The 21,264-nt window shown below is 42.0% G+C and overlaps 1 protein-coding gene across 1 annotated transcript in view; it reads right to left on the minus strand.

Annotated features, from left to right (window-relative positions):
- Positions 1 to 20,495, minus strand: part of man2b1 (mannosidase, alpha, class 2B, member 1) — a 73,943-nt gene extending 53,448 nt beyond the window's left edge. Inside the window, exons 1-3 of the mRNA XM_028823391.2 lie at positions 20,328 to 20,495; positions 7,495 to 7,597; positions 3,073 to 3,246 (exon numbers count right to left, since the gene is read on the minus strand). Coding sequence (XP_028679224.1) covers positions 3,073 to 3,246; positions 7,495 to 7,597; positions 20,328 to 20,441 — 391 coding nt within the window. The 5' untranslated portion in view covers positions 20,442 to 20,495. The remainder of the gene's footprint in view (positions 1 to 3,072; positions 3,247 to 7,494; positions 7,598 to 20,327) is intronic.
- Positions 20,496 to 21,264: the final 769 nt, after the last annotated feature.

Genomic DNA, 21,264 nt, shown 5'->3' on the forward strand with positions numbered 1-21,264 from the left:
CTCCCAACCACCCCCCTGACAACTAAAATCAGGACCACAGGAAAACACCAATCAACATTGGCTTGTAAAAAAAAACAAAAATTACACAGTTTGAAAAGAGAAATAAAACACGCCACCTAATTAAACTTGATTGGTACTGGCCCTGATTTTTATTCCAGCCAGTTTATTAAACAGCAACACTGGCAGATGATACACTATATGGCCAAGTGTTTGTGGTACCCTGACCATCACACCTATATAATCTTGTGACATCCCATTCCAAAACCATTGGCATTAGGATTGAGTTGAAACCCCCATTGTGGCTTCCACTATTCTAGAAAGGCCTTCCAGAGGATGATGGAGTGTGTCTGTGTTAATTTGTGCACATTCAGCCAACAGAACATGTTGGACGAGAAGACCCGACTCACAATTGGCACTGCAATTCATCCCAAAGGTGTTCAGTGGGGTTGAGGTCAGGGCTCTGCACAAGACACCCGAGTTCCTCTGTCTTTATGGGCCTGGCTTTGTACACAGGGACACAGTCGTGCTGGAACAGAAAAGGGTCTTCGCCAAACTGTTGCCACAATCTATGAAGCCCACAATGGTCTAAACTGTCTTTGTATGCTGTAGCATTAACAGCACCCTTCACTGGAACCAAGAGACCTAGCCCAAACCCTGCCATTATAACCCTCCACCACTAAACTTTACATTAGGCACTATGCAGTCTGGAAGACAGTGTTGTCCTGGCATCTGCAAAACCCAGATCTATCCATCAGATACTGTGATTCATCACTCTACAGAACATGTTTCCACTTCTCCAGAGCTCAAAGGCGACTGCTTTACACCCCTCCAGCTGACGCTTGGCACTTTGCATTGTGATCAGCTGCTCAGCCATGGAAACCCATTTCATGAAACTCCTGACGTAAAGTACTTGTGCTGATGTTGCTACCAAAGGCAGTCTGAAACTCTGTTGTGAGTGATGCCACACAGGATGGGCGATCTTTACACATCTCAACATTTGCTGGGGTTGGCGTGGTGCTTCTACTTCACAAATAATAGCAATTATAGAGGACCGGGACAGATCTAGCAGAGCAGAATTGTCACATACGGACTTGTGGTCTGTTTAATGTCATAGAGCTCTTCAGTATGAGCCATTCTACTGAGAACATTTGCTAATGGAGATTTCATGGCTGTGTGTTTGATTTTATGCACAGTTTAACAGGGAATGCAGCTGAAACACCTGAACTCAGGTGGGGTGGCCACTTACAGTGCATCCGGAAAGTATTCACAGCGCATCACTTTTTCCACATTTTGTTATGTTACAGCCTTATTCCAAAATGGATTAAATTCATTTTTTTCCTCAGAATTCTACACACAACACCTCATAATGACAACATGAAAAAAGTTTACTTGAGATTATTGCAAATATATTAAAAATAAAAAAATTGAGAAAGCACATGTCCATAAGTATTCACAGCCTTTGTCATGAAGCTCCAAATTGAGCTCAGGTGCATCCTGTTTCCCCTGATCATCCTTGAGATGTTTCTGCAGCTTCATTGGAGTCCACCTGTGGTAAATTCAGTTGACTGGACATGATTTGGAAAGGCACACTCCTGTCTATAGAAGGTCCCACAGTTGACAGTTCATGTCAGAGCACAAACCAAGCATGAAGTCAAAGGAATTGTCTGTAGACCTCCAAGACAGGATTGTCTCGAGGCACAAATCTGGGGAAGGTTACAGAAAAATGTCTGCTGCTTTGAAGGTCCCAATGAGCACAGTGGCCTCCATCATCCATAAGTGGAAGAATTTCGAAACCACCAGGACTCTTCCTAGAGCTGGCCGGCCATCTAAACTGAGTGATCGGGGGAGAAGGACCTTAGTCAGGGAGGTGACCAAGAACCCGATGGTCACTCTGTCAGAGCTCCAGAGGTCCTCTGTGGAGAGAGGAGAACCTTCCAGAAGGACAACCATCTCTGCAGCAATCCACCAATCAGGTCTGTATGGTAGAGTGGCCAGACAGAAGCCACTCCTTAGTAAAAGGCACATGGCAGCCCGCCTGGAGTTTGCCAAAAGGCACCTGAAGGACTCTCAGACCATGAGAAAGAAAATTCTCTGGTCTGATGAGACAAAGATTGAACTCTTTGGTGTGAATGCCAGGCGTCAAGTTTGGAGGAAACCAGGCACCGCTCATCACCAGGCCAATACCATCCCTACAGTGGAGCACGGTGGTGGCAGCATCATGCTGTGGGGATGTGTTTCAGTGGCGGGGACTGGGAGACTAGTCAGGATAAAGGGAAAGATGACTGCAGCAATGTACAGAGACATCCTGGATGAAAACCTGCTCCAGAGCGCTCTTGACCTCAGACCGGGGCGACGGTTCATCTTTCAACAGGACAACGACCCTAAGCACACAGCCAAGATATCAAAGGAGTGGCTTTAGGACAACTCTGTGAATGTCCTTGAGTGGCCCAGCCAGAGCCCAGACTTGAATCCGATTGAACATCTCTGGAGAGATCTTAAAATGGCTGTGCACCGATGCTTCCCATCCAACCTGATGGAGCTTGAGAGGTGCTGCACAGAGGAATGGGCGAAACTGGCCAAGGATAGGTGTGCCAAGCTTGTGGCATCATATTCAACAAGACTTGAGGCTGGAATTGCTGCCAAAGGGCATCGACAAAGTATTGAGCAAAGGCTGTGAATACTTATGGACATGGGATTTCTCAGTTTTTTTATTTTTAATAAATCTGCAAAAACCTCAAGTAAACTTTTTTCACGTTGTCATTATGGGGTGTTGTGTGTAGAATTCTGAGGAAAAAAATGAATTTAATCCATTTTGGAATAAGGCTGTCACATAACAAAATGTGGAAAAAGTGATGCGCTGTGAATACTTTACGGATGCACTGTATATTACCTTTTTTCTTGAAAATGGTTGACTCTTGATATTACACTACAAAATAGTTGTATAACACTTTGAGTTTTGCTCTTTTTTTTTTATTAAATATAGGTGATAACAATTCATGTTCTCCTGTCTGATTCTGTTCCCAGCTTTTGGACTCTGCTCTATTGTAAAACTCACCTGATGGCCAGCCTTACCTTGGTTGACAAGTGTTTTGACGTCTTCTCTCATGGACTCTGTCTGCTGTCTCCACCATCTATAAAAGAATGCAGTCTCCACATAGATAAACCTCTTCCCGGGGTCAGAGAGAAGCTGCTGCACCACGGAGTCCAGGATGTACTGAACGCCGGCATGCTGAATGTCATTACGATCTGTCAAATAAGGCAGAAGGACACAGAGACACAGAGATCATGAGAGTCGCTAAGGTTAGGAGACTGCATCGCATCTCCATTTTATTCATTTTACTGATTGCATGAAAGCGGAGTATAAGTAGGATGATGTGAGGAGAAAAAAAAAAAAAAAACCTGCCTGCAGAGTTTGTGCAAAGTTAAATAGAAATACTTGCTTGAAGTTAAACATCTCAAAACAACAAACAACTCAAAAAGCACTGTAAAGAGGCTAACAGTAAGGATACCACATGATCTAGTGATTATTAATTGTGAAACAAGATAAGCAATTGTGTGAGTGGTGGGCCGAAGTTACTATCAATGTCATTTTTTTAAACCTTACTTTCAAGATGGCTATTGCCCCTTTAAATCTGTCTCACAACAGCCACATGTTTCAACAGTGCAGCAGAGGCTCTTGAAATACACAGATAATGGGATGAAGATGGCTGTCACTTCCCTAAATGCTCATGAAGATACACAACTAACTGCACCAAGACCAGCAAGCCTGACAGCTTCTCTTTTATACGCAGGCATAGGTCAGAGCAGATACCACTTTACTATTAGGCAGCGTCTCAGACCTTCAGACATGGTCACTTCCAAGTGCGCTTTACTCAAACATTACTCCAGGTTGCGTTGTACAATTGCTGATCCTGTTCTCTGACCCCCAAAGGTCATATGAAAAGACAAATTACCCTCGGGGATTAAAAAAGTATATCAACATCAAAATATAAAAACAAGAAGAACTGTTTTCCCCCCCATCTCAGTGTAATACAAAAATCATCTGACTCAATAAATGATATACTCTCATTGGCCACTTTATTAGTTACGCCTGCTTGTTAACGCAAATATGTAATCAGCCGATCACATGGCAGCAACTGAAAGCACCTCGGCCTGTAGACACGGTCAAGATGACCTGCTGAAGTTGAAACTGAGCATCAGAATGGGGAAAAAGAAAGGGGCTTGAAGTGACTCTGAACGTGGCATGGTTGTTGGTGCCAGATGGGCTGGTCTGAGTATTTCAGAAACTGCTGATTTACTGGGATTTTCACGCACAACCATCTCTAGGGTTTACAGAGAAGAGTTTGAAAAAGTAAAAAAAAGAAAAAAATAGTTTGGAAAATATCCAGCAGAGGACAGAAGAGAATGGCAGACTGGTTTGAACTGATAGAAAAAGACAACAGTAACTCAAATAAGCACTCGTTTCTACCGAGGTATGCAGAAGAGCATCTCTGAACGCACAACACGTCAAACCTTGAAGCAAATGGGCTATAGCCACATACCACCACACTGGGTGCCACTCCTGTCAGCTAAGAACAGGCAACTGAGGCTACAATTTGCTCACCAAAACTGGACAACAGAAGATTGGAAAAACGTTGCCTGGTCTGAGGAGTCTCGACTTCTGCTGCGACATTCAGAAGGTACGGTCAGAATTTGGCATCAAGAACATGAAAGCAGGGATCCATCGTGTCTGGCATCAATGGTTCAGGCTGGTTCTGGTGGTGTAATGGTGTAGGGGAGATTTTCTTGGCACACTTTGAGCCCCTTAGCACCAGCTGAGCATTGTTTAAATACCACTAACTACCTCAGTATTGTTGCCGACCACGTCCATCCCTTTATGACCGCAGTGTACCCATTTTCTGAGGACTACTTCCAAGAGAATAGGGTGCCATGTCACAAAGCTCAAATAATCTCAAACTGGTTTTTTGAACATAACAAAGGAGTTCACTGTACAGTGGAACCTCAGTTCACGAACGTCTCGGTACACGTACAAATCGGGTTACGACCAAAAAGTTTAGGTTTAGGTATCTTTATTTAGTCATGTTTACACAGGAAAACATGAAATTTGCCTTCTCAGTTGCATCTAATAACAGGTAACAGACAGAATGAAATAAAACAGACAAACAGAAATAAGAAAGGTTAAGGTAAGGCAGTTAAATAAAATATATTTATACCAAAAAAAAAAAAAAAACGGTAACAGGATATATATCAAAACCTTAAACATTATCTCCGATATTTCTTAATGAAAAGTTCGCCAAACTTTTGCCTCGGTTCACGACCACACACTCGGTATACGAACAAGCTAGTTTCCCTTTCAGTTTGTACGTGTTCAGTCTCTTGCTCAGCGAGAGTGAGAGAGCGCGACACACATACACGAGAGAGTGCGACGCACACACATGAGAGAGAGTGCGACACACATACACACACACACGAGAGACAGCGTGACACACACACACACGAGAGACAGCGCGACACACACACACGAGAGCGCGACACACACACACGAGAGAGAGCGCGACACACACACACGAGAGAGAGCGCGACACACACACGAGAGAGAGCGCGACGCACACACACGAGAGAGTGCGACGCACACACACGAGAGAGAGCGCGACACACACACACGAGAGAGAGCGCGACACACACACACGAGAGAGAGAGCGTGACACACACACACACGAGAGAGAGAGCGCGACACACACACACACGAGAGAGAGAGCGCGACACACACACACACACACACGAGAGACAGCGTGACACACACACACACGAGAGACAGCGCGACACACACACACGAGAGAGAGCGCGACACACACACACGAGAGAGAGCGCGACACACACACACGAGAGAGAGAGCGCGACACACACACGAGAGAGAGCGCGACACACACACACGAGAGAGAGCGCGACACACACACACGAGAGAGAGCGCGACACACACACACGAGAGAGAGCGCGACACACACACACGAGAGAGAGCGCGACACACACACACGAGAGAGAGCGCGACACACACACACGAGAGAGAGCGCGACACACACACGAGAGAGCGCGCGACACACACACGAGAGAGCGCGACACACACACAGGCAGCGCGAGAGACAGAGCTGGATGCATAAGGCAGGCAGGCAGTTAAAGAATGCGCTGGGCTTGATTTTGTTTTCACTTCTGTGTATAGCGATCGGTTCGTAGCGTGCATTGTTGCAATGTTACGTTTCTTGGTGGTTTATTAAATTACGAATTTTTTCAAATGTTCATTTTTTTCCCTGTGCTTAAAACTCATAAAAAAAAAAAAACTGTTTTTAGCCAGTGGTTGGTAGCGCTATAGCGCGAACTATTGCAGTGTTAGTTTTCTCTGTTGTTCAAGGTTTTCTCAGTGTTATTCAATGTTTTTACATTTAGTTTACTATTACACTTACATTCTATGGTTTAATTAACTATATTTGTGCTTAAAAACTTAAAACATATATATATTTACATACAGTTCGTATGGTCTGGAACGGATTAATTGTATTTACATACAATCCTATGGGGGAAATTACTTCGGTTCACGACCAAATCGGGTTACAACCAAAGTTTTGGAACGAATTATGGTCGTGAACTGAGGTTCCACTGTACAGAAATGGCCTCCACAGTCAAAAGATCTAAATCCAGTAGAGCACCTTTGGGATGTGGTGGAACGGGAGATTCACATCATGGATGTGCAGACGTCAAATCTGCAGCACCTGAGTGATGCCAACATGTCAATAAGGACCACAATACCTGAGGAATGTTTCCAGCACCTTCTTGAATCTACGTCTTAAAGAATTTCAGTGGTTCTGAAGGCAAAAGGGGGTCCAACCCAGTACTAGCAGGGTGTACCTAATAAAGTGGCCGCTGAGTGGATGTTGTTGTCCTATTTACGCTTCAGCTATCCCATGAATTCACCAGTAAATTACCAGTTTAAGATGAGTTGTGACTGAGAAATCTGACATAGGAATTTCCGCTGACAATTTCTGGTGTGACTTGTAGTAAACAATTATGTCAGAACAAGTGTGAATAAAAACTTGAGCCGAGCATAACAATTGTCAGTAATAATCTTAATGTTAAACGTGCTAAGGGTAATGTCGGTAAAGGCTTCTGTAGGCTCCTTCAAGGCTCAGGCAGGGACTTACATTAACACTAAGTTTGGCAAAAAAACCGGAGAGTGTCAACTTAAAATGGTGCCCTTGCTTTCTAGTTGTTGTTGCTGCATTCGTTGCTAGCAAGGTGTACCTAATAAAGTGGCCGGTGAGTGCATATCTTCCCTTCTTTGCAGAACTTTTCTCAAAGATTGGAAATCAGAACATAAGCTGCTAAAAAGCGTGTGCAACATACTACATTTTCACATAATTAGCACACTACTAAACAAACATCTGTAAACTAACAGGACAAACACTGGGAAAAAGACCAAGTGCTCAGCACTCCTCCTCTTACCTCCATAAAAGTACTGATCCACAGTTTTCAGCCATCCAACATCATCATGAGTGTGAGGTACCAGGTGCACGTTCAGTGCGTCTGCTTTAGTGGCAGGGCAAGACTACGAAGAGGAATAAACAGGAGCATATTAATATTAGGAAAAGCGGCAAGTCGGAACCAGCGTAACCACCGGAGCAGCGCCCATCATCTCAAATCATTCCAATTTTGGGAACAGGTAAGTGAAAAATAACACTGCACAATGAATACACTTTTGGGTGTATCTTGTGGATTTTGGTTTTAAAGTTTCCCATTACACATTGTTTTTAATTAAATCAATCATTTCTGTGATTTCCTCTCATATTATAAGCACACCAATACAGTACCACGAGTACAACTATAGCACTGGTGAGGCCACACCTGGAGTCCTGTGTGCAGTTTTGGTCTCCATGCTACAAAAAGGACAAAGCAGTGCTAGAAAAAGTCCAGAGAAGAGCGAGCAGGCGGATTCAGGGCTACAGGGGATGAGTTATACAGATTAAAAAGAGCTGAGCCTTTACAGGAGATGAAGAGGAGACCTGACTGAAGTGTTTAAAATGATAAAGGGAATCAGTCCAGTGGGTCGAGACGGTGACTTTAAAATGAGTTAATCAAGAACACGGGGACACAGTTGGAAATTTCACACAAACATTTGTAAGTTTTTCTTTACACAGACAACCATAGAAACTTGGAATAAGTGACCATGTAGTGTGGTGGACAGGAGGACTTTAGTTGACCTTCAAAACTTGACTTGATGTAATTTTGGAAAAATTAAGTGGACAGTAGGGCTGGGCGGTATGACCAAAATTCTATATCACGGTATTTTTCAAAATTATACCAGTTTCATGCTATTCAACTGTATTTTTTTCCCCATGCATGAGTGGATGTTAGCCACATTTTCCACTGCAATTACTGCAGTAGACTGGCTAAGAATAACCTACTCCACTGTCATGAGAATTGTACATCGTACAAAAACATTTTAATGTGCACACAAGTATTAATACAGGTTTGCATGGCCACATAAAGTGATAGTTTTCAAGAGGGTGGCACTAATGAAGAGAAGGAATCACATTACATTACAGTTGCTGTCAAAATATAAAACCATTTTACTGAACAAATTTTGCAAACAACTTAAAGTGTAATTTTGACAACATAATTTCAACCATCCAAAGAGGCATTCAGAAATAGTAAAATATCCAGAGGTGCTTGTCAAAAGTTGTATTGCACTGAACATGTCTTAGAAAAGGAATAAAGAGTAAATATTTTTGTAAACCAACTACACTTTCTGTTAATGTTAACAATCTCTGTCTACTGACACGTTAGCTATATGGATTGTAATGGCGTTGGTTATCTCGCTCCACCGCTTGCTGTTTTTGTTGTAGACAGTCCTACAGTGTCCTCTAGCTTTTTCAGTTTTACCCGAGGACGTGGAGGGTGCCAATCTTAGTTCCATACATTCATGGTACTCCAAAGCATGTTTGTGGCTAAGGTGGTGCAGCAAATTGCTTGTGTTACCGCCTCCAGCGACAACTTTAGCTCGACAGCATTTGCAGTAAATAGTTGTTTGGTCCACATCCGACCTTTTAAAACCAAAATCTCCAGACAACAGACGCGGCTCCTTTTTTCGCCAATAGTTCTTCTGTGTCATCATGTTCAACTTTATCACTTGCTACAGCTTCAGCTTTGGAATGTTGTCTGTCAATTTTCACCGCTCAATACCTCCACTAACGCATGTACTCCGTTGCATGCGTGTTTAGCGGTGTAGCAGTGAAAAAAGCCCCCCTTAAACAGTTCTGAACGTTGTTTAGGCTATTTAAACCGGTACTGCGGTATAAGAAAAATCTATATCATAACAAAAATAAAAAATGGTTTTCGGTATAAACCGGTATACCTCCCAGCACTAGCGGACAGGACTAGCAAACTTTGTTGCGCTGAATGGCCTGTCCTCATCTAGACTGTTCCAAGATCTGTAGTGATCTAAACGTAGTGGCGCTACAGCTCGACTATACCAAGGTCTGCGAATGGGACAGCCATGCTACAGAGTCTCATTACATTAAATAAATAAAAAAAAGGTCTTGTCCTGTGTAACCGTTTTAAAATAAACTATGAAGTTAAAGCAAGAGGGTCTACGATGTCTCTTACAAAGTTAGAGTACAAAATATTTCAGTCAGAAATGCCACCAATGGCAAACAAAGGTTTAAAACCTCTGACTGCACATAGTTTAGTAGATAGAAAATTAAACAATACAATATTTATACAGAATGGGTTTAATTTACTTTTTGATGGAGTATCAGTTAGCAAGTAGCTTCCCACAATGCTTAATCCGTTGCCTCAGCTTATACAACCTACTGAGTGGTCCCTCTTTTTCCGGCAGGTCTTCTTTAGATGTCCTTCTCCAAGTCTTTTTGTTCCCCTGCCGACAACTTCAGCAGTCCCCCCCACTAGCTACTCAAGAACGTATTTCCTTAGATATGTTTGTCACGTATCAAGGCTGTTGTTACTTACATATGCAGTGATGCCTCTTAAATCCTCCCCACCCCTGCTCATTCAAAATCTTTACAAACTTGAGGAGATGACTCAATCTATCAAGCTCAGCTTTCCAGGAAACTCTTATGACGTACCAAACAAGAGTGTTTTTCCACGAGGACAAATGTGTTCTTAGATATTGGAGATTAAATTACCTCCATTTAATGTGTGATACATGTGGACGCTATCCAGTGACCTGAGACGAAGACTGGACTCCTTTGGTACGGTGTCTCTCCGGAAAATCCTTGGGTACTGTTGGTTTGACTTTGTGTTGCTCATGGAGTCCCGAATGAGGCACATTACCTGCATCGCGAGGGAGCGTCAGTTACGGCACTACGGCCATGTGGCACGTTTCCCCGAGGGTGATCCGGCTTGTAAGATCCTCATTGTTGGGGACCCAAGTGGCTGGACCAGGCCAAGGGGTCGCCCACATAACACCTGGCTGCGGCAGATAGAGGGTCATTTCCGGAGGGTAGGACTGGACCGCGTGTCTGCCTGGAGATTTGCCAACCGGGATCCCGAGCTGTTTTGACATGTAGTGGGTGCATGCTCCCCAACCTGACTTGAACTTGACTTAACGTGTGATAATAGTCATTGTATTTCAAGCCTCGCAAGAATAATTTCCATAGGCATTACTATAGACACACACCAATCACGAGACCACAATGAGTGAAGACAGAGAAACCCTAGCATGGTAGCATTGCCGTCTGTTGATATTCAGTCCCTAAACTTATCAAGTCCAAGTCAAATTGGACTTTATTGTCATCTCAAACATATACAGGTATGCAGAGAGACAAAAAGACAAACGCTCAAACATCAACACACTATTTAAACACTCAATGTGCCAATATAACTAACTACCACAATTACACAGAGACCCTTTAACTTTAAATTTCACAGTTTAATGAGGTGACTGATCCCTTGTCATAACAGACAGACTGACTTGTGTGTAAATTGGAGGAAAAGATTATGATCTAGGATGTTAAGGTAGGTTGGAAGATCATGATGGGGGCTACATTGTGTTGAGGACCCTGACAGCTTGGGGCAAAAAGCTACCACACAACCTGGCACATCTGGCTCTGATACCACAGTATTGTATCTATTGCCACATGACAAAAGAATAAAGAGTCCATGAGAAGGGTCCTGCACATGATGCAACAAGCTTTGCTGACACGCAGTTCAAAGAACAAGTCCTGCAGAGAAGGAAGAAGAACCCTGATTATATTTTCCACTGACCTCACTATTCTCCGCAATCTCTTGCGGTGTGGACAAGCTGTAAGTGCCAGACCAGACTGTAATGGAGTTGGCCAGAAAAGTCTCAATGGTACCACTGTAAAACGAGATGAGAATGGGAGACGGGAGGTTCGCTCGCTTTAGCCGTTGCAGGAATGATCTGCTGGGGAAGCAGTACTGTTAGTCCATGTGAGGTCCTCAGTTATGAGCACACCAAGGAACCTGGCACTCTTTAAAAATCTCCACAGCGTCTGCAAAGAGACTGAACCACTTGTAACTGAACAATGTTGATAAGTGGCGGCAGTGCATACTCGTGCTTATTAATTGAGGGGGTTCTATTGCAAAAGCCTAGATCAGGATTTCTTAAAATAAATGTCATGACCCAAAAAAAGGGTCGTGGGTTAACACCGTTGGGTTGTTGAGTTACAGTTGTATTTAACGGTAATGAGTCATGGATGGTCGCAACGTGGCTCACTGTGTGCTGTGATGAGTTGCCGTAGATTGATTAAGGTAGGCAATAATAATTTTTTACATTTATATTGCACTTTTCTCACTACTCAAAGCACTTTCCATAGCGGGTATGGAGCCACTTCAACCACCACTAATGTGCAGCACCCACCTGGATGATGCGACAGCAGCCATTTCTGCTCCACATTTGAGCCGTTAGCTGCTGAAGTGGCGAGAGAAAGATAGCCAATAAGAGACAGGGGATGATTAGGGGGCCAGAATGACCAGGCCGTGGTGGGCAGTTTAGCCAGGACATTAGGATACACTGTGCTCTTTTCAAAGGATGTCCAGGGATCTTTTTTGACCACAGACAGTCAACACCTCAATTTTACACTTCCTATAAAGGATGGGGCCAGTTTTTACAGCACAGTGTCACCACCACTGCACTGGGACTTTGGGATCCACTTTCAGTCTGCAGGGTAAGTTCCCCCCGCTGGCCATGCCGACACCAATTCCAGCAGCAACCCAAGCTTTTCCTGGCTGGTTGCCCATCCAAGTAAGATGGATTACCTTTTCTGGAGTGCATGTGGTATGCCTGCTGGTTTTCTCCAAGGGGGACTGCTCTGATAGTGGTCCACAATTGTCTATGGGGGACATACTCCCTTCACCGATCAGCCAACTTGACGCTTGTTTTAACAGGACACCCCAATGCACTGACATTTAACAGCAAATGGGTGTCGAAGACCATTAAGAAAGACAAGACTGGGCCGTGACAAAAAAAAAAGTTTAAGAAATCCCTGCCCTGGATTTTTTGTTGATGTATTTCCATCTTCAAAAATAACTGATGAATCATCCATTTCATATCACACAAGAGAACTGTTACATCAGCGAGTTTCTGGCCTTCAGAAAGTCAATCCCCTCAGTGGCGGTTTCTCCTTTTGTTGCACTGTGTAGTCAAATTAAACCATATTTAAATTCTCTATACTGGGAAAATTAAATGAGATATTTAGAGGTCTTCAGAATCGTATTAAAAATAAAAATCTGAACTCTACGTCAATGATAAGTATTCACTTCCTTTGTTTTAACAACTGTTTGAAACATAAGTTTGAGAGATCACAGCAACAGTAGTCGTAATAACGCCACGTATACTGAGAAGAGTAAAATGCTTACTTGGGTGTCTGACCAATATGTAACAAGTGTCCATGATACAAAAAGGAATGTATTACAATACAGAACTTTACTACAATTCACAGACAAAACAAGTCAGCTTACCCAATGGACTCCTTACTCCTGTTTTTGTGTTTCACCCTGCCACTCTTTATATCTAGCAGTATACATCTTGATAAAAATACGATGACAAGGTACACATACCTGTGTTCACGTCACATTCACTCATTTTCAGGTTTATGATCGCACAATAACTATCTTTGACTTTGTGAGGTCTCACAATTTAAACAGCAGATAAGAACATTCGTGTTGTTATGAAGACCAAGGAGATGCATGCTGTTAGGAAGAAATATGCTGGAGAAGGTTATAAAATGATTGACAAAGCTTTGGACCCGTCTAGGAGCACCATGAAGACCCTGTCAGAAACCAGACACTACAAAGATCAGGCCGTCCTACCAAACTGAGTAACTGGACAAGAAGGGCAAGCTACAACGTGGACGGATTTATGAAGCTCTTCAGCTGAATTTTCTAGACTCTAGTCTCTTCAGCGCTTCACCAATTCAGCTTCTTTGGGAGGGTGGCTGGAAGGAAGTCACTTTTTATGTTCTCATATACAAAGTATTGTAATCGTCCAAAAATTCAATGTTGAGATTTTGAGGGATCTCCACGTTTTAGACCTACCTGACTTTCTTGCATACGAAGTATAGGGAAAGTATTGGAATCATCCAAAAATTCCATTTCAATTTTTTGAAGAGTTCCCAACGTTTTAGACCTCCCAGAGTCAGAAAACACCATTTTTAGAATTACAGTAATCCCTCGCCACTTCGCAGTTCACTTTTCGCGGATTCATGACTTCACGGATTTTATATGTAAGCATATCTAAATATATAACGCAGATTTTTCGCTTCTTCGCGGGTTTCTGCGGACAATTAGTCTGTTTACTTCTGATAGTTGCTTCCTCAGTTGGTTTGCCCAGTTGATTTCATACAAGAGATGCTATTGGCGGATGGCTGAGAAGCTACCCAATCAGAGCACGCAGTTAAGTTCCTGTGTGCTGCTGATTGGCTCAGCGACGCAGTGCTGCATTAACCAGGAAGTCTCATCTCATCTCACTCATTCAGCATTAACGTGCTCTTTATACTGCATTCAGGGGATCATCACTTTCATCGTCATCATTTTTACTGCGCAGCATATTTATCACGTCATATATAGCTACGTGTACTTCGCTATACAGTAAGTGTAAACTTATCTACCGATTTCATATTGCTTAGCAGTTGTCCCTGTTATTAACAGAGTAAAGGGTGGGTTGTAAACAATACAGGGAGGGTTTAAAAACGTCCAAATACACGTTAAATAATTAAATAAATATGGTGTCCCTACTTCGCGGAAATTCAGTTATCGCGGTCGGCCTTGGAACCTATCTCCCGCGATAAGTGAGGGATTACTGTATGTCTGTCTGTCTGTGTGTGTGTGTATAAACATGATAACTTGAGTTTGCTTTCATTTAGGTCAACCAAATTTTGCATACAAGTATTAGGTACAAAATGTAGATTTCTGTCAAATTTTGGGCTATTTCCGTTAAACGGGCGTGGTACTTTACCTTTTATTCATGCAGCCACAGAGTTTGATTTATTCAACTTTACTTTTATAATAATTATTCAATATATTATTAATTTGATTTGATTGGCTGTTGATGGTTCTTTAATGTGATAATAATAAAAATAAGTCATTACATTTATATAGTGCTCTTCTCAGTACTCAAAGAGCAATCCACACAGGGAGGAACCGGGAAGTGAACCCACACTCTTCCACAGAATATATCCTATATATATAATTTGATAGTATCCGTATGTATGGTGTTCGCGTCAATACCTCGACTCAACACAAGTTAGAAGCATGAGTAATGACTGCTGGGTATTAACAACGGTCATTGTTTAAATTTTAGTCGATCTCAGATCTAAAATGAGTGACGATCGCAACGCAGCCACAACAGCAGCGTCCATGGAAAGGATGTGTAGGAAACGAAGTCACATGACTGACGAGGAACGTAGACTTGCTAATGTGACCAGACGTACGCAACGTACACAACAAACAGATGAGCAGCGTGCGGCTACAAATGCTACTAACGCTGAAAGAAATCGTGGAAATCGGACACAAAGGATCTTAGGCACAAATCAGTGCTACGATAACAAAATCATTTCAGGGACTTAAAAAAACAAATAATTCTTTGCAGAGAAAGTATTGATTTCACAAACGAAGAATTTGTAGCTCGATTTGATCGGGCTCCCAGTCGTTTGTAAAAATATAATCATTGTCTTGCGGTTTACTCCTCAAATATCCATCCCCATATCAGAGTATACGAGAAAGTCGAGGGGAGACCAGTCCCATTTTTTTTTTAATTTATTAAAATGATTTCAAGAAAATAACATTGCAACAAAATCAAGTCAAATTTATATAGCAAATGACTTCGTAGTCAAACTAGAAAGGGAAAAAAAAAAAAGAAGGAAGCCACTTCTGACAAAGGTCAGCATGAACTCGTGCCTGCAGTTTATTAGAAGCCATGTGACAAAACCTGAAACCTTATGGAGAAAAAACAAAGTTGTGGTCTTGTGAGAGCAAAGGTGAGCTCCTTGGCCTGGAAGTAAAGAGCTGTGTTTGGTGAAAACTTTACACAGCTCAACACCGACATAACATCACCACCTCTGACATCAAGTCTGGTGGTGGCTCCATTATGCCCCGGGGTTACAGAGAGCTAGAAAGCTTATTGCCATCCAGTGCAAAACAGATAAAACCACAAAGGTTTATGGGGTCATGATTGTCACGGGTACACAGTACTGGGAAAGTCTTACTTGCATTTTCAAATTAACATGCAACACGATTAATAATTATATCATGAAGAAAACCTGTTTCAGTCAGCCAGAGATCAGTGTTTAGGGCAAAGATTCATTTGTCAGCAGTGCAATGACCTGAAGCACGTAGCAAAAACTACTCATGAATGGCTTGGAAAAAAAAAAAAAAGGTTAGCATTCTGGAATGGCCCAGACTTGAACCCAGTTTTTCAATTGGGTTAGAGTCATCTGTGATATGACCTGAAAATTGCTCTCTACTGGCGCTCTGCATTTTTGCAGAATTGGAACAAAATTGCATTGAAGAAAGGACAAAAATCACAAAACCTAAATTTGCACAGATGTTAAAAAAACTGAAAATTACTACATGTAGGCAAAGGGAACATCAATTATAAAGACAAGACAGGAGACACGGTCCTATAGGAAAACAACTTCTGAAAAGCATTTAGGCGTTATGTTGGCACATTTTTGGCACCTAAGCAATGTGTGGAAGTGAGAAAGCAGAAAAAACATTATTAACTGTAATGATTATAAGTGTCCATTCATCCATCCATTATCCAACCTGCTATATCCTCACTGCAGGGTTAAGGGGGTCTGCTGGAGCCAATCCCAGCCAGCACAGGGAGCAAGGCAGGAAGCAGACCCCGGGCAGGGCGCCAGCCCACCGCAGATGATTATAAGTATTTAATTCACAAATACCAATGTCTGTATTTTGTATTAATCATGTGGCAGAGAGCTATATGATTTATAACTTCTACATGAATTTGTTCTTCATTTAGGTAGAAAAGTCTCACAGTCTTTTTAACTCAGCAAGAATAAAGAAATTGCTTTATATTTTTAAATTGGTGTTTTTCGCGTTGTTTTTCGACTTCAGCGTTCACAGAAGCAATTAAAAGGGCCAGAAAATTTGAGGTTATGTCATAAAGACTGCTGAATATACTGTAAATCAAGGGAGGTTATGCTCAAACTATATAACACAATAGTAAGACCACATCTGGAGTACTGAAGCTGGGCAGAGGAGAGCAATCAGGTGCAGGCCAGGACTTGAGAACATGTCAACAGAATTAAACCTGTCACCCGCACCGTCACACTCATACAGGCAAACGCAAGAACACTCAATGCCGTACCGGTTGCTAAAACTCTACATACGAAGTATATACTCACGGGACACAGGTGAATACTTTTGTAAATGAAAAATGGAAGTCCTTTATTCCTGAGATAAAAATGTTATATTTTGTTTTTATAAAAGTGTTGAAATTATCGTGTTAGTTAAAAGATAAAAAATGATTTTCTTCTGTTTCTTTCAGCTACTCCCGTTAGGGGTCGCCACAGTGGATCACCTTCTTCCATATCTTCCTGTCCTCGTCATCTTGTTCTGTCACACCATCACCTGCATGTCCTCTCTCACCACATCCATAAACCTTCTCTTAGGCCTTCCTCTTCTCCTCTTGCCTGGCAGCTCTATCCTTAGCACCCTTCTCTCATTATACCCAGCACCTCTCCTCTGCACTTGTCCAAACCAACGCAATCTCGCCTCTCTGACTTTGTCTCCCAACAGTCCAACTTGAGCTGACCCCCTAATGTCGTCATTTAAAACATTAAAATTATAAGCAAATGGAACAAAATATAAAAAAGCGCAAGGGTGTAAATACTTTCTGAAGGTACTGTACTACATTTGCTGGTACTCCTATTTTTTCGTCTCCCAGCACCCTGTGGCACAGGAGGACACCTAACCTTCTCCCTATCAGCCTCACAACTTTCTCCAGAGGCAGCAAAGAGTGTGCATCGACCGCCTGCATCTCTGTCTGGTATGGCGACTGTAGCGGAGAACCTTCATGTAACATCTTCAGTCTACTAAGGTTTTCATTTATATTGCCTTTGCTCTAATTGCTCTAAGTAGGACAAATTCATTCTATTATGCTGACCCCTAAACCACAGTAGGCCTTCAGAAGGAGGCATCACGTATCTCTCTATGTAACCAAACACATAATGATCTAATGTCCCATATATGGACCTATTTAAATTATATCAATGTGCTATCATCTTTATACTAAATATACTTTTGTATATTCATACACTATAAAGGCTTTGTCAAACAAAGGATTGTTAGCATACATGTGATTATATACAAGAATCAAGACACATCTTGTAGGGGTGCTCCAATATTGTATTTGTTAATAAAATTTCTTATTCTTATATATTGCTGGAGTCTGAAGAACCGTTTTTATGGACGAATGCTGAAATGGACTGGGCACTGGGATTTTTCTCTAACAAGACTGTACTGCCTCAGGCTGTATTTCAGTGCAAAGAGTGGCAGAGAAAATCATTGGGACACTTCTTATAGAGGAGCTCACTAGCAGACGCTGACAAAACGGAGCCACCAACATTAACAGAGGCAGTGCACTCATCCCCACAATGAACTGTTCACAGAAGCTAACGGTGCAGAACTACCAGATTTCATAAAAGCTTCCTCCCACAAGCCATTAGACTCTAAAACAACGACCTGTCTGATAATACAGCGGCGAGTGTGTCAATACAGTGCAATACACAACTTATCTGTGCGATATGTTAATGATTATCTGTTGTTCAATCTTGTTATTCTTCTGCATTTTTGTTGTCTATTCTTGCACATAAATTAGCCAGGTGACTCGATTTCATTCTGCTGTGAATCCTTTCCTTGAACCATTAAGTGCAGAATCTCTCAGCACCAGCACTGGGGGTAAAGTGACAATCAGTCCATCACATTCATGCATAACGCTGACTTACACTTACTCTTCATAAGCTTCAGTTAGTCCAGAATTCTGCAGCACGTATCATCACTCGAACCCCATCTATTCACCATATTACTCCGGTCTTGCAGCAGCTTCATTGGCTCCCGATCAAGTTTCGTATTGATTTTAAGATTCTGCTATTAACATTTAAGGCCATCCATAACCTCACCCCTCCATATCTGTCTGACCTTCTTCATGTTGCCATTCCATCCCGTAACCTTAGATCCTCTTCCTCCACCCGTCTAACCACCATGGGGAGCAGAGCTTTCAGCCGTTCTGCTCCCAAGCTCTGGAATTCATTACCTGCGGATCTCCAAAATATCAAATCATATTCATCCTTCAAATGTAAACTTAAAACACATCTGTTTAAAATGGCTTTTTCTTTTTCCTCCTGATTATAGTGGTTTTGTTTGGTTTTAATTTTTAGATTTTCTGATGTTTTAAGTTGTTTATAATTGTGTCTTTTATTTATTTATTTATTTATTGTCTGTTTGGTGTCCTTGAGTTCTCTGAAAGGCGCCTTGTATAAATAAAATGTATTATTATTATTATTATTACCTAGTCAGTTTGGAGGGCGGCACGGTGGCGCAGTGGGTAGCGCTGCTGCCTCGCAGTAAAGATACCTGGGTTCGCTTCCCGGGTCCTCCCTGCATGGAGTTTGCATGTTCTCCCCGTGTCTGCGTGGGTTTCCTCCCACAGTCCAAAGACATGCAGGTTTAGGTTCATTAGCAATCCTAAATTGGCCCTAGTAGGTGTGTGTGCCCTGTGGTGGGCTGGCGCTCTACCCAGGGTTTTTTCATGCCTTGCGCCCTGTGTTGGCTGGGATTGGCTCCAGCAGACCCCCGTGACCCTGTAGTTAGGGTATAGCGGGTTGGATGGTCAGTTTGGATGAATGAATGACCTGCACGTCTTGGATTTGAAATAGAAAACCAACATGAACCTGACGACGACCCATCAAACTCCCTACTAAACCCAAAATGTATAGATCAGTTAATGCATTTGATTTTATTCTAATTTGGTGATCATTCTTGTAACCTACAAAACTACTTGCAGTTTAAATATTTGGGGATTATTCTAAAACAGAGAATCGGGAAGGACACTATATGCCAATTACTGTCCGTACTTTGAGCAATAAATGCATGCACCGCGACCTTAAGGACTGCACACGATAACTTGAATAAAGTAATATTTTTATACTGGACTAAAAAATTTGATATATATATATATATATATATATATATATATATATATATATACGGAGCCGTTACTATAGAATGACAGCTTCGTAACGAGATTCAATAGTTGTATTCGTTTCACACACACAGTTATACAGGTATAACGTGCAGAGAAATGAAAAGCTGGCTTACTTTAAGACTGTGCAAAACAACAGTAAACAGACAATAGAAAAAAATGATAAAATTAATTAAAAATTAAGTCAGATTAAATTCAAATAAGTTAAACTTAAGTTAAAATGGAGGGGAGATAGAATGTGTTTCACTCTTAATATGCAGAAGTAACACATCCTGTCAACTTCGCACTCTATAAATACAGCAAAAAGTACAGAAATAAAGTTAGGGTGCAAAGGTTTCGTTCTCCCCAGAAAGACCTTCTTACTGCCAACTCTTGTGTCCATCTGCATTTTAGCGTACCAGTTACTAAAGTAACGCCGCCTTAAATAAAACTCTTAACCGAGTGCCCCCCTATTTAAAAAATCAAAATTGCTATTTGACATGCATACAGAAAAACGACTTCTTCTGCTTTCACTTTAGCCTCGTCTCACTTTCGGTCACCCCCCAAAATCAGATGACCCACGCGACACATCTACCTCATAGCCACACGAAGGGGATTGGGTGGCCCAGCTCCTCCTGGTCGGTAATCCCTGTACCCCGCTGAATAACGACAGGAGGACCACAACAATCGACCCAACTTCCACCATCATTCTTGGCACAACACAGCAGAGCAGCGAGTCATATAATGCCGAGGGGAAAAAAAAAAGACGAGCCGGCAGTGGGGATCACGTGACAAGTCCAACCTCCACCTGACCTGAATGCGCGAGCCGCGCCATGATGGCTCTAAACTGCGCGTCCATAGCAAGAGCCAAAATGGTGGCAGCGGAAGTGAGGTAATTGCGCCACCTTTAAAAGAGCGCGTTTAGTTACTTTTCCTAAATTACTCGGAAACCGTTATTCATATAAGTGGCTGCTTTGGATCTCATAGGAGAACCACCAGGCACGTAAGAACGGCAACAACTCAGAGATAAGGTATGAGACTCACAATGCATCATCATTTGCACAAATTGTATTTTGACACGTGGAATTTTAAGAAACTTTATAAGAGGTTGCTGTCTATAACATAATTTATTATAGAGTGTATACAATCTTTATTAAAACATATACAGCTGAGATATTCTTGGGCATAAAGCTTGGATGTTGTCCTTTCAATTTTAAATTTCAAATAAACTTTGTAGTAGTAGGGTGTTGTACTGCGTTAGCCATTATCGATGCAATAAAAAGTCTCCACAATTACACCTTTTATTGAACAGATTACAATATACAAGCTTTCAAGGCAACTTGGGCCCCTTCTTCGGGCAGAATTTGGCATAATGTTTATCCTTGTAAGTTCAATCTAGCTACATTTCTTAATATTGAAGACAAATGTTCCTTGTGTAGCAGCAACTCAGAAAATAGAGTATTCTCAAAGATCTCTTGAGTTGTTGCTTCAGAATTTCTACGTAATCCTCCTTTGTGATGAGGCCAAAATGT

Source organism: Erpetoichthys calabaricus, chromosome 17 (assembly GCF_900747795.2).
Source record: "Erpetoichthys calabaricus chromosome 17, fErpCal1.3, whole genome shotgun sequence".
NCBI classification, from domain to species: Eukaryota; Metazoa; Chordata; class Cladistia; order Polypteriformes; family Polypteridae; genus Erpetoichthys; species Erpetoichthys calabaricus.